The sequence below is a fragment of the Carya illinoinensis genome, chromosome 1 (assembly GCF_018687715.1).
Source record: "Carya illinoinensis cultivar Pawnee chromosome 1, C.illinoinensisPawnee_v1, whole genome shotgun sequence".
NCBI lineage: Eukaryota > Viridiplantae > Streptophyta > Magnoliopsida > Fagales > Juglandaceae > Carya > Carya illinoinensis.
This window is the reverse complement of record NC_056752.1, coordinates 11,605,610-11,619,539: the sequence shown is the minus strand read 5'-3', so window position 1 is coordinate 11,619,539 and position 13,930 is coordinate 11,605,610. Positions and strand designations below refer to the sequence as shown.

The 13,930-nt window shown below is 35.9% G+C and overlaps 3 protein-coding genes across 3 annotated transcripts; all 3 read right to left on the bottom strand.

Moving 5' to 3' along the window:
• Positions 1-6,031: 6,031 nt before the first annotated feature.
• LOC122310600 (reticulon-like protein B5) lies at positions 6,032-8,361 on the bottom strand. Its single transcript, XM_043124612.1, has 5 exons — positions 8,027-8,361; positions 7,086-7,266; positions 6,820-6,961; positions 6,563-6,632; positions 6,032-6,470 (listed from the first exon to the last, which is right to left on the bottom strand). The coding sequence occupies exons 1-5, from the start codon at positions 8,238-8,240 to the stop codon at positions 6,304-6,306; spliced, it is 774 nt and encodes a 257-aa protein (XP_042980546.1). The 5' UTR covers positions 8,241-8,361; the 3' UTR covers positions 6,032-6,303.
• A 1,726-nt stretch (positions 8,362-10,087) lies between these two features.
• On the bottom strand, positions 10,088-11,631 carry LOC122310583 (probable methyltransferase At1g29790). Its single transcript, XM_043124588.1, has one exon. It carries the CDS (start codon positions 11,629-11,631, stop codon positions 10,141-10,143), a length of 1,491 nt encoding a protein of 496 aa, XP_042980522.1. The 3' UTR covers positions 10,088-10,140.
• On the bottom strand, positions 11,503-13,529 carry LOC122310593 (RING-H2 finger protein ATL67-like). Its single transcript, XM_043124598.1, has 2 exons — positions 12,684-13,529; positions 11,503-11,640 (listed from the first exon to the last, which is right to left on the bottom strand). Exons 1-2 carry the CDS (start codon positions 13,253-13,255, stop codon positions 11,604-11,606), a joined length of 609 nt encoding a protein of 202 aa, XP_042980532.1. The 5' UTR covers positions 13,256-13,529; the 3' UTR covers positions 11,503-11,603.
• Positions 13,530-13,930: the final 401 nt, after the last annotated feature.

The following is a 13,930-nucleotide window of genomic DNA, read 5'->3' as shown; positions in this document are numbered from 1 at the left end:
TCTTCGCCCCCCATCTTCATGAAGAATTAAAAACTGAGTATCTCACGGTAAAAGATCCTCTTACTTTGTGGATGATTTAAGGGAGAGATATGAGTACTAGAAAACTGTAATCCATTCAAAAGCTCATCGTAATTGGTTGCACCTAAGGTTGCAAGACTTCGAAAGTTTTAGTGAGTATAACTCTGCACTATTTAAAATTAGCTCAATATTGAAATTATGAGGTGAAAAAGTCACTAATGATGACATGTTAGAGAAGACATATACTACTTTTCATGCTTCGAATGTGCTCCTGCTGCAGCAGTATCGAAAACGAAAGTTTAAAAAATATTCTGAACTTATATCTTGTCTTCTAGTGGCTGAGAAAAATATTGAGTTTTTGTTAAGAAATCATCAATCACATCATACTGGTTCCATATCATTCTCTTGAGTAAATGTTACTCGATTTACACCATTTTTAAAAGTGAATGGTGTATCTTTTCAAAGAAATTAAGGGCATGGACGCGGTAGCAAAAATTATAGAAGTTGGGTCCTAGAAGCAACTACACTAAAATGGATAATAATAGAAATACACCGTATCATTAGAAGTAGTTCAACTCAGAGAAGGGTAAAGACCCTCAGAACAAATCTTCAAATAAAAATTAAGATGGATGTCATAGATGTGGTATGACTGAACATTGGGTTAGTACCTGTCGTACGACTAAACACTTGGTTGACTTATACCAAACTTCTATAAAAGGGAAAACAAAAAAGTTTGAAACAAGTTTTTACTGAACCATCAGATCCTTTAGTTTCTATAGATGGAGAAGATATTACACACCTTGATATTTTCGATTTTTTTTGAGGATCCTAATGGTAGAGTTGATCATTTGATTGGTGATGGAAATGTTCATTTCAATTAATATATTTTCTTTATCTTATAATAAAACTTTTTATTATTTTGAGATATTTTGAAGTAATAAAAGTTTTATATATTTTGTCGAATCATGGATTTTACTGATAAACTTTTTATCTCTAAGATGAATGATAGAGATATATGTCTGGCTGACAATATTACAACTCACACAATTCTTAAAAATAAGAAATATTTTTAAAATCTAACACTAAGCAAAACCTACGTCATGATAGAGATGTATGTCCGGAGGAGCCTATATTGTGTTGCCTAATGGCACCAAATTTTATATTAATGATATTCTATTTTTTTCACGATCTAGAAAAAATTTATTGAGTTTTAAGGCTATACGTTGTAAAGGTTGTTATATTGAAACTATCAATAAAGGCAGTAAAGAGCATATTCTCATTACTAAAATGATTTCGAGCTAGAAACTCGTATTAGAAAAACTATATTCTCTCTCTACTGAATTGTATTATACAAAAATAAGAATAATTGAATCACATGTGGTAATGCACCAAAAGTGCATTGACCCCAAAGTATTTATGACTTGGCATGATCGCCTTGGACATTTGGGATCAATAAAGATGAGGCGAATCATTGATAATTCGTATAAGCGTCTCCTAAAGAATCAGGCGATTATCTTACCCAATGAATATTTGTGCTCTACTTGTTCTCAAGGTAAATTGATTATCAAACCATCTCCTTCAAGGGTTGTTTTGAATCTCTATCATTTTTACAAAAAATTCAGGAGGATATATGTGGGCCTATTCAACCATCAAGTGGACCATTTAGATATTTTATGATTTTAATTGATGCATCAAGTTGATGGTCACATGTTTGTCTACTTTCTACTAGAAATGTTGCATTTGCTAGACTTATTACCCAAATAATTAGACTATGAGCACAATTCCTTAACTATCCAATTAAAACTATTTGATTAAATAATGCAGGTGAATTTACATCTTAAGTTTTTAATAACTATTGCATGTCAATATGAATAGATGTTGAATATCCAATTGCCACACACACACTCAAAATGACTTAGCTGAATCATGAATCAAAAGGTTTCAGCTAATTACTAGACCTTTACTTATGAAATCAAAATTACATGTTTCTGCTTGGGGAGATGCTATATTTCATGCAACATCATTGATTCGGATTAGACCATCAACATATCACAAATATTCTCTATTACAGCTTGTATTTAGTCAACAACCAAATATTTTTTATCTTTGTATTTTTAGATGTACTGTATATGTTCCAATTGCACCTTTACAACGTATAAAGATGGGTCCTCAACGTAGATTTGTGATATATGTTAGGTTTGATTATCCATTTATTATTAGGATACCTTGAGCCCCTTACATGGGATATGTTCAAGGCACATTTTGAGGATTGTCATTTTGACGAATCTATTTTTCCAATATTGGGTAACGAGAAGTCGGTGCCTGAAGCACTATAGGAAATTACTTGAAAAAATAAAGCCCTTTGCCAATTTGATCCATGTACAAATGAGTGAAAATTAGAGACTCAAAAGGCTATTCATTTGCAAAGTGTTGCAAATCAATTATCGGATGTATTTCTGACACTAAAGGTGTGGCAAAATTACATATTCTTGCTGTTAATGTTCAAGCAAGGATTACAGTCTCTGAAGGACAAGTTATCAAAATAATAATAGGTGAGTCTAAGACACGCCTAAAGTGTGGACAACCTATTGGTGCAAAGAACAAAATTTCTTGGAAGAGAAAAATAGAAAATGAATTTGGTGCTCTTGAAGAGACTATATCTCGTGTTCAAAGATCTCCTAAAAATGAACCTCATGAAGAGATATTTCATGGAATGTCTTCCATTGAAAAGGAACAGGTACCTGAAAATAACAAGATCTCGATACATTTCACGAGTGCTAGAAAAATCCTAGATAGAAATAAAACTATTGTCGATAATATATTTTCATATAAAATGGTCCTTGACATTACCAAAATTAATGAAGAAAGCGAGCCAAGAACCGTCGAAGAATGTTGACGTAGAAATGATTGGCCAAAATAAAAATTAGCTATTGAAATTGAATTAAACTCGCTAGCAAAATGAGAGGTCTTTGGACTTGTATAAACACCAAAGGGTGTAATGTCTGTTGGATATAAGTGGGTATTTATATGAAAGCGTAATGAGATAAATGAAATTGTATGATACAAAGCACGATTTTTTGCACAAATTTTCGAGCAGAAACCCGGGATTGATTATTAGGAAACATATTCTCCTGTTATGGATGCAATCACATTCATATTTTTTATTAAATTGATAATTACAAAAGAATTAGATATGCAGTTGATGGATGTGGTCACTGCGTATTTATATAGATCATTGGATCATGACATATATATAAAAATCCCTAAAGGATATAAATTGCTTGAAGCGTCTAATCTAAATACATACAGAAATATGTGCTTTATCAAGCTTCAAAGATTTTTATATGGGTTAAAGCAATCCGGATGCATGTGATATAATCACCTTAGCAAATATCTATTGAAAAAAGGGTTTGAGAATAATCCAATATGCCCATGTGTTTATTAATAAATCAGAATCCAGATTTGTTATTATTCTGGTTTATGTTGAGGATCTAAATCTTGTTAGAATTCCCGAAGAAATCATGAGAACCGCTACATATTTAAAGAATAAATTTGAAATGAAAGATCTTAACAAAACAAAATTTTGTCTCGGCTTGTAGCTCGAGCATTTGCTAAATGGAATTCTCATTTAGCAGTCAACATATACAAAGAAAGTCTTGAAGCCCTTTTATATGGACAAAACTCATCCACTGAGTACTCCAATGATTGTTCGATTACTTGATATGCAGAAAGATCCATTTCATCCTTGTGAAGATGATGAAGAAATTCTTGATCCTGAAGTACCTTATTTCAATGCAATTGGAGTCTTGGTGTATCTTGCAAATTGCACTCGGCCTGATATTGCATATTCAGTTAATGTACTTGCAAAATATAGTTTCGTACTAACTCGAAAACATTGGAATGGTATTAAACATGTTATTCGTTATCTTTGAGGTGCGGTTGATATGAGATTATTTTATTAACATGGATCAAGTCCACAATTGGTTGGGTATGCGAATGCAGGTTATCTTTTAGATCCATATAGATGTAGATTTCAAACTGGATATGTATTTACTTACAGAAATTTTGCTATATCATCGAGATTTGTCAAGCAAATACTATCTGCCACCTCTTCAAATCAATTAAAGATCATTGTAATTCAAAAGACAAATTGAGAATGTATTTGACTAAGATTAATGATTCAACATATTCAAGAAAAGTGTAGCCTTTCCGTGATCAATGATAGCCCAACAATTTTTTAGGAAGATAATGATGCTTGTATCACTCAAATCAGAAGATGATATATTAAAGGTGACAACTAAATATATTTCACATAAATTCTTTTATATTCACAAAATTCAAGAGAAAGGTGAAATTGATGTCAAACAGAGACGGTCAAGTGATAATCTAGCAAATTTATTTACTAAGACATTATCAATTGTAACATTTAAGAAGATTGTGTAGAATATTGGAATGCGAAGACTTACAAACCTATTATCATGCACTTTTTAAGGAGAGTAAATATCTTGAAGACTTATACTGATTATACTCTTTTTCCTTCCTTAAGGTCTTGCCCCATTGGATTTTCGTTTGCAAGATTTTAATGAGGCAATCTTAAAGCACTTGGTGATACATATGAATATTGTATTTTTTTTTTTTTGTCATTAGTTTTTTTCTCACTATGTTTTTCCTTGATAAGGTTTTAACGAGACATATTCTTTATAAGTGGTTATCCAAAGGGAAATGTTGTAACCGACTTAAGCAATCAAAACTGACTTAAGCCAGATGCCCATGAACCGATTTAGTCACCTTATATATATGGGCATCGATCCATTGCATGAGTATCAAGTTTTCTGAGTCAAGTAATAACACTTTAAAGTTTTTCTTTTGTAATATCATTTCTATTTTTAGTTTTATAACATAATAATTTAGGATCCCATTTTCTACTTTTTAGATGTATAAGAAGATAATGCTATTTGAACCGATTATGGACCGATAGTCGACCTATTTTTTTTTTTAAATTTTTTTTCTTAGTGATTAAGTAAATATTATTGAGTTTATGTCTTTTTTGGAAAAAAAATTTATTTGAAGATCTTAAAAAAATGAATAAAAGAAAACGAAAAAAAAATGAAATGCACTTATCCATTGGATTTGTAGGTAGGGATATCGGTCAAAGTAGCATTATCCATATAAGAACTCGTGGTTGGTGGTGCCATTATAACAAGTTAAACGATGCTTTCAGATTATAATGAAATCTTGGCTCCTTCACTGGTAATGCGTCGTTATACCGGACATGAATTTTTTTTTCGGTAACCAGCCATCTTGGTTCCTTTTATTGATCCCATAATTTATAAGAATTTTTATGTTCAAGCGTTTTCACCCTTTGTTTTTTTATATACCATTGTTATCTTGTTCAAGTTGGCTTATAAAATTTAGGTTACCAGCAGCTACTAAATTTGCCGTAGGGAGAGTTTTCAAATATTATAATTGGGGTTTTTGAAAGAAACTGTTCTATTACTGCCCTCAATTTTTTACACCACTGCATTCTCAAAAACAGGGTCATGCACTTCTGATTTAATTTCATGTGTGGATTATGTTGCTGTGTTATGTCGGCAAGAGAAGATCGTCCTTATATACCTTGTTTGTAGTCTATGTGGTTGTGCGAAAGACAGATACTTTAGTTTTGCACATGAGGTTCAAAGAGATGTGAGGCGTAAAAACAGATGTCTTTCTTTTATAGTTGTAATGTGAAGTACTTGCATACACTTCCAAGGATGTGAAGTATTTGCATACACTTCCAAAGATAGAGACATCCAGGGAACTTAATCAAGACTAGACACGGATGGCCTTTAAAAAACAGTAAAACCGACCCTAGAAAAGCGAGCTTTTTACTAGGTCCTATTTCTTTTCCCAGAGGAGTTTTACAAAACATTTTCCATAAATTAATGGGTCTATAAAATAAAAATAGACTGTATTGACTAAAAAAATGACTGGTAGAATCAAGCCCCCCCATCCACACTAGTAAAACCCAGAGTAAAAGAAGGCTTCCAATATACTAATAAAAGTTGTTCACAAAAACACCTATAGTAAGGTGCCATTAGATTGTCACTGAAAAAGTACAATAGCAAATTTCACACCTGAAACTTGCCACTAAGTTCACATACCAAATCCACCAAATGGGAACTCAGAACACTAATAAACAACTTTGGGAGGATCTGGCAAATATAAAAAAGTGCAAGCCCAATCACAACCTACAAAACCCATTGCCTAGATGGGTGTCCAACAACAGAAAATGCCTTACCTACTCTACGCCAACTTTCCTTTCAATGGACCTTTTGGAATCTTGCTCAATACCTTGGCATCAAACACTGCATACTGCCTTTTAATCTTGATTGTTGCCTTCTCTGCAAATGGATCGACCTTGTCCTCGTGCTTCTCATACAGAACAGGCACGGTGTGCAGCAAAACAAAAGCTGTTTCCACATCAATATTCTCCAAATTCAGTACACAAAATAAAAATTGTGTTCAATAGCATACGCATAAACATAAGTTTCGTGGATATTACATATGTAGAACAAGGTCAAGAAATTGCACCAACTCCCCACAATTGAAATAACCCATAAGCCAGCAATGACCTGACATGGAAAACACAATTTCGTTAGAAACCATGCAACAGAAATTAACCAAAAACTATATACTTGCTAAAGCATCAAGCGCACCAAGTTAAAAGATCACAACAGGCTAATCCACTAAAGACTTGAAGACTTTTCTAAACTACAAGGTGAACTTTTTTTTCCAAAGAAACATATAGACAATGCGTACAATGAGAAACTTCTTCAAATCTCTTCCAGTCACAATATCACGCAAGACTGCAAAAGCGCGGTTAATTTCAATTCTCAGGGCTGCGGCAACTTGCAAGAATGGCTCCTCAGGAAATTGAACTTCTGGGATGCGGGGTGGAGTCCTACAGATAGACGTATTAAGCGATAAATTAAAAAGAACTATAGGTGAAAATCACGGCCTAGATTCCTAAGAACAGAACTTTATATAGATTAAGGGCTCATAATGTGAAGAACCATAAGGCTTACTTCTTGATAAAGGTATGGGCATTGGACCACAGGAACAGGATTGCAAGAGCTAGAATCAGAACATGACACACAAGAGTAAGCAGGTGATATTCAAGCAATTCAAAGAAAACCCAGATTGCCGTGGCTCCAACGAGAACACTGCCTGAAATCTTCTTGTTCCTCCATAAGAACACATCAGCAGCTGCACCAAATCATCAAAGAACTGAGGAAAAGTACACAATTTAAAGACATAATCAACACTTGCATTGCTTCTTAGTACCTTAGTTGAAGAAAAAGATAAATTGTTTCACTTCAGAATTGCAATCTTCCGGGAAACATTAAAAGTCACCAGGGAAATATTAATCGTCTCAACAAATTCAGAAATTTGGTAAAACGCTCATTCAGCTAACTTTCTGACCTATAATCCGGTTTTTAAGATTTGATGTGAATATCGATAGCAAAAAAATAAAAAAAAGGGATTTAACGTGAATTTTAAAATCACTTTCTGATGGGTTCTCAAGACACATACTTCAAATCCAATTCTTGCACACCAATTTCAAGATTTCACCAGCAAGAAAACCGGGCTTATAAGCTTTATGACAGATTTAAAAACACAATTCGCCAAATTAGCTCAATGCCGATATAGATCATTGAGCAAAATTTGACAAAGAACAAAACTAAGCTTATGTTCCTACAAGTCCAAACGCATAGGTTTCCTCTCATTTCAAAAGTACTCCTATCACTTTCGAAAAAAAGCAGAAATCGGACTAAGCACTCTTTTGGCACGCATATCGGATCATCCTTGTTGCTTCAAAAAGCATTAATATTTCCCAAAAAAAAAAAAAAAAAAAAAAAAAAACAAAAGATAATTTGAAAACACGGACAAGTAATGCCTACTCAATCTGAAACATTTCCCATATCATATCAAGATGTAATCTAAATGAGGGAGACTATGACCGTACGCTTTCCTCCGCCAAAAACCTCGTGAACCGGTTTCTCCCTCCCGAAAAGACGGAAAACCTTGGCTTTCGCCGAGGAGGATGGCGAGACCGTTTTCTCGTCAGGCGAATCCGAATCCGAATCTGATGAAGACGTGTCGTGAGCGTGAATCTTCTCGCTTATCTTATCCATCGCCGACTCGACATTCGAACCGGCACTCTCAGACTGATCAGCCATTATTTCCGAACACTAACGCTCCAAATCCGACAGCAAAAGAAGATAATCAAAAAACCATAAACAAATTGGAATGAAAAAATAGGGTTCGAATGAGAAATCTCAGTGAGATATTTATAAAAGGCGAGTAATGGGGTGAGATCGTGGCCGTTTGGGTGGTAATCACGCCGATCCCGAACCTGAGGTTTGGCAAACGAGCCTAGTGCTTCGGAGAATTTGTGACCGCTAAAATTGACGGCGTTGGATTAGTTACGTTCTAGATGCGGCGACGTTAGATTTGACGGCGCATTTTTGCATTGTATCCAGCTTTAAACGACTTTTTGCCAATAGAGTACATGCCGTGGTGGACGGTGATGGACGGTGGTTGTTACGGAAAGCCACCGATTGAAAGACACGTGGCTGAATATGAGTGGATAGATGTTGGAAGGGGACGGCTGATTCCCGCCCTTTTGAAGGGTCGGTGGGGTTAAATCAGGGTGGGTTCCACAGGTCAGTGGCCAATGGCTACTCCCCGAATCGTCCCAAATTCTAACTCTACTTTTTATTTTTCTTGGCAAATTCTAACTCTACTTGATTCGTATGCCTTCTTTTTTTGACTTTACATGTATTTAATTTGCAGAAAATATATTAAAAATAAGATAATAGATGTTATATGGTAAATTTATGAAAATGAAATAAATATTTAAAAAAAAAAAACCTCCATCAATGTAAAATTTACAAACTATAACTTGATTTTTTATTTTTATTTTAAACTAAATAATAAAAAATGTTTAGATACATGTATGAGAGATTGAGACACAATACACAAATCGGATCTCAATTAAAGAATTAAATTTTATTATAAAATATTTCGATAAAACTGAATATTTTTTGTAATATAATTACGATGAATAGAAACAACCATATAAAATATGTTAATGTATAAAATGTAGAATGCCCAAAAAAAAAAAAAAAAAACAATTCATAACAGGTGTGTTAACTCAAGGGCTGCAACTTGCTCCTCCATCGTATATATCTTCATCGTATCTATCTAGTTTACGACTAGACATCAAGTTAATTTGAGAGAATATGTTTGGTTGCATGAAGTAACGCTGTATTACTCATTCGGTGGTTTTTTTTTTTTTTTTTAATGTTGATTTGTTCTTTTGTGGGGTGATGTATGCAGGGAAGAGAGAGAGAGAGAGAGAGAGAGAGAGAGAGAGTATAGATTTGCTTCTTCAAGTGTCACCCATCATTATATACGACTTGTAATTGAACAGTTTTGATTTCTCTTTTACTAGAATCTTTTCTACTTGTTTGATCTATCCTATCATTTTAACCAAAAGGTATATTACTTCATTGGATGCTCATTCATTCACTAATAATGGACTATTTTGACACTAATGCAAAATAATGATTGAGTGGTTGCTACTTAGTTTAATAATTCAATACATGTTATAATTTGCAAGAGAATTTAATTTTGAACTTCTTCTAAAATTAGATTTTTTTTTTTCATTTTATTTTTTTATTGGTACCAGGTGTCCAGAAATAATGTCCCGACTAATCCCGGAGTGCACAGGTTCTCGGCAAGAAGTTTTCCACAAGTGCACCTTGAATAATTCAAAGAGAAAATCTCTTAATCCGATAGCCCCTAGAGATTGTTTGCATCTAAGAGTATTTGGACCTTAGACTTAGAGAGAGCATACTTGCGTACAAACTTGCAAATATAATGTTTCTTATACACCTTGAAGGAATACCAAAATTATTAGACCACATTCACAATATCTTCCAATTGTTTCAATTAGTTGCAACAACTTTGAGATTTAGATGCTTACTCCTGTCAAATATTCAAGCATCAACATTATGGCAGCTAGACTAAATCAAAGAAGTAGAATTATCATCATGAGCATGAATGGATGCAACACTACATGATTCTGAACGGTCGAGGTGGCTTCTCTAATACAGCTGAAAAGAATACCTCTCTATCATCTCTATCCAGCTTGGGAACCACAACCCATTTATGCTTTTTATACCTTAACATTTTGAAGGCTTCTAAATAATCATCCAGATCCTCTTTCAAACAAAAAAAGCTGTCAATCCACAACAAACCCCCAGGCCTTATAACTCTATCCCAATCATACAATACAAAGTCCAGAAGCACAAAATCAATCCAGCCATCAAGAAATCTTGTCGTGTGAATCATATCGAGAGAGTTATCGAAGAAGGGGAGCCGTTGATTTATTGTCAAGTAGAGAGGAACAAGTCCTCGAAGAGCTATCATTTCATTGAAGGGTGCCCCCAGATTGATAGCTGCTGAGACTATTGTGACATTGAACTCCCTCATCCTCGCAGCAAAAGTCCCAGTTCCAACACTGAAATCCAATCCAATTCTGATCTCTCCAGGCTTAATTTCTAGCACTTCAGGTATAAGGAAATCTGCAGTCAGATTCAAGTTTGGCTGCAAGTTTACCTGTTCAATCCATCTGGGAATTTCATGATGCGAAAGATTGAAACAATCTGCACATTTGAAGAATCCCTTTCCAGTGGAATTGCTGGCCAGGCAAGTGAAGTTCTTGCATCGATATTGACTCCATCGGACATTTCTATTGTTGGGGAGCTTCCACAAGGACTCGTTGATGGGAAATGGCCTGCTATATAGCTTTGGGGCTCTTGAGAAGCATCTCCTCCTTGGTAACGGATCACAGCCATGTATCATCAGCTTTTGAGCCAGTTTCCAATCATCATTGCAGATTTCACCAATATCGTAATCCATATACTCCTCAAGCTCTTTCTTCACAGCAAAACAAGCATGGCCAACGCTAGTGAAAGTTCCATTTGCTCCCATGAAGTTCTTTTTACCTAGTCTGTTGGGCTTCATTCTGACATACTTGCGCATCTCTTCAATGAAGAAATAATCTGCAGGTCCATTGGATAGAGGATGGAGACTACTCCTCTCACTGTCATGCTGATGAGGATCTTCACTGAATGGTAAAGACGACTGTGTCGACTCGATGAGCGCAAGGATATCCGCAAGAAATGCACTGTATCTCGATAGAGATGCTGATGAGGATGAGTTGCTCAGCATATCTCTCATCGTGCTCATTTCTAGTTGGATTTTCTGAATCACTGTTTGCATAGTAATTCTTACTTCACTTCCAGTTCCATTTCGGCTCTCAGGCTTCATGTGGTTGCAGAAAGTATCGGTAGGAAATATAGATCTGACAGAGTAGAATTTGGATAAGGTGATAATGAACATGAGAAGAGCAAAGATGACCAATAAAAGTATTGGCCTGTGAAGCCGCCCTCTCCACGCTTTTAACTTCATAAAATTGTTTGGTTTTGGCATCTCTGCACTATACTGGACTTCGGAATTTCCCGGAGTTCTTTTCAGCATAAGGAACAGCGACAACAGCATTTACAGAATCTGAAATGATCTTTACAGCAATAAATAAGTAATCCTTGAAAGCGATAAAAAACAGAATTTGGACGGAGAGAAAAAAAGTAAAAGAGCAAAATGGTTTGAACGATATACCTGAGATTCTAAGCTGAAAAATTTGCCAGGAAAAGAGGAGGGAGGGGGAGGGGGAGGGGGCCTTTGATCTTAACTTAAGTTGTAAACTTATACCATGTAGTTTTAAGTGTTGCTGAAGAAATGGATATTGAGATCAGAGTCTACAGATTTCATTTTCTTATTGTTTTGGTTTTCTTCTCGGTAGGATTATCCAAGTAGTTATTAATTAGAACTTCGTATTACTTCAAGATAACTGGTCAACCCCTTCAATATTCTTCTATTTTTTTTTTTTTTTTTTTTTTGTTTTTCCCCTCGGGGTAGGTACTTTGTCTTTTACTCAAACTGCACATTGTCGCTCAATTTATGTAAACAAGACCATCAGAGTACAACAGTTCTGGGCCTTCTGGCAATGATACAAATCTAGAGGCCCCATCATGATCTTGTGGGAGCAAGCACTAGCGAGGAACTGCATCCCGTTGTACTCCCTAAACTTACAGAACTGTTCCATCCAACACCTCCCTGTCTTAGGTTGTCCGTTAAACTTACAGAAAGACTGAATATGAATTTACTCGTCATGTAGAAGGATGTGTTTAACTGGTGGAATTTCATACGCCATATTCAAGAGCATTAAACTAAACTGATGCACATGTACAATCCAGTTAAAAAAATGATAAAATTCCAGAATTCCATGTCTGTGAAACACAGACAACCATCTCTTTCTAAGATAAAAAAAAAAAAAAAAAGGAGACTTTATGCTCTCTAATTTCGATTACCGAAACCATGATTCAGTAACACAAAGACCCTAGGAAAAGCTGAATACCTAAACTATCCAAAAATATACAATTTTCCCGGTCAGCAACCATACAAACAAACAACCCAAACGGCAAAACCCCAAACCACCCACTACTCAAAAAGAAAGATTTAAAGGGAAACGAAAAAACCCACAAATCTATCACCTCCTCCACCTCCGATCCGCGGCGTACTGCGAGAGTGGCACGACCTCCGAGAGCGGCGTGGACAGCGGGGTCGGCAGCGGCGAGTTCCGGCAAACAGGGCACGATCCATTGAGCTTCAACCAGGGGTCGATGCAGTACAAATGAAAGTAATGGCGACACTCGGGCATCATCCTGAGCATTTCCGAATCCTTGTACTCGCACAGGCAGATCGAACAGGTCGTACTATAGGTACCCATGTTGCCATCGTTGCAGTAGTACGGGAACTTGGGGTACGAGTTGATGACGCTCTGGTCGAGCCCGACGGCGACGTTCTCATCAAGCGTCTCTCCGTCTTCATCCTCGGCGACGAAGATTATGCGGGGAAGGATGATACCGTCACTGGGGTTGGCGTTATGACTGTTGTTTCTGCCGTTGTTGATGGGGTTATTGGAAGACCGATAGGAGCGACAGCAAAGGTATGAGGCAAGGAGGAGAGTCGAGAGGAGGACGAGGAAGCCGAGAGCGATAGCGATGGCGTAGCCGAGGCCAATGTTGGTGAGGTAGTTTGTGCTGGTTGTGGTTGGGGTGGACATTGGGAGAAGGAGGACGGAGGAAGAATAGGAGGAGAAGGAAGGGATTTAGCCATTTGTTGAGGGAGAGGGAAGGGAATTAGGGGGGCGAGATTTGGCTTTGGGGGGAGAGGGTCGGTGGGTATTCCAGCTGCTGCATTTAATTCTTTTAGGTCTTGGGGAAGTGAGAAGACTACGGTAGATTTCAATATTTTCTTGTGAGGAGATGGGCAGTGAGTTTATGGTCTAGGCTTTGATTTTTGGGCATCCTTTTTGGATGGACCTTTACATGTTTTTGATCTTTGCTTTTGTCACGGGGGAATAATTAATTCCAATGGAGATAGAACATAATAACCATCACTAATCATTGTTTATGGTTGTTGCCCATAAACCAAGGTCCACTAGAGGAATTTGGAATCTCTTTTATGCACTTCAATAATGCTAAGGATAAATTCTAGATGCACAAATCGCGCATAGTTATTTTGTAAATAAGTAAATCCTACGCAGAAAAAGTATAAAAAACTCATTCGTTGCACAGTCTTACTTTTTTATAAAAAGCTTAGGTAAGGCTTATATATTTTAAAATTATATATATTATTATTCTATGCACTTTAATATACAAACCAAATGCTCCTCAATTTGGCAAGGCAAAAATATTCCTTCTAGTAGTTAAAGAAGCATGTTGTCACATAATAAACA

What these genes read in the sequence shown, in the direction of transcription:
- LOC122310600 (XM_043124612.1), bottom strand. Translation starts at nt 8,240, where the DNA reads ATGGCTGATCAGTCTGAGAGTGCCGGTTCGAATGTCGAGTCGGCGATG. An exon ending in ATTTGAAGAAGTTTCTCATT is followed by an intron (nt 6,633 to 6,819) that starts GTACGCATTGTC and finishes TTTCCATGTCAG; the next exon opens with GTCATTGCTGGCTTATGGGT. An exon ending in CTTGACCTTGTTCTACATAT is followed by an intron (nt 6,471 to 6,562) that starts GTAATATCCACG and finishes ATGTGGAAACAG; the next exon opens with CTTTTGTTTTGCTGCACACC.
- LOC122310583 (XM_043124588.1), bottom strand. Translation starts at nt 11,631, where the DNA reads ATGCTGTTGTCGCTGTTCCTTATGCTGAAAAGAACTCCGGGAAATTCC.
- LOC122310593 (XM_043124598.1), bottom strand. Translation starts at nt 13,255, where the DNA reads ATGTCCACCCCAACCACAACCAGCACAAACTACCTCACCAACATTGGC. An exon ending in GCGGATCGGAGGTGGAGGAG is followed by an intron (nt 11,641 to 12,683) that starts GTGATAGATTTG and finishes AGATCATTTCAG; the next exon opens with ATTCTGTAAATGCTGTTGTC.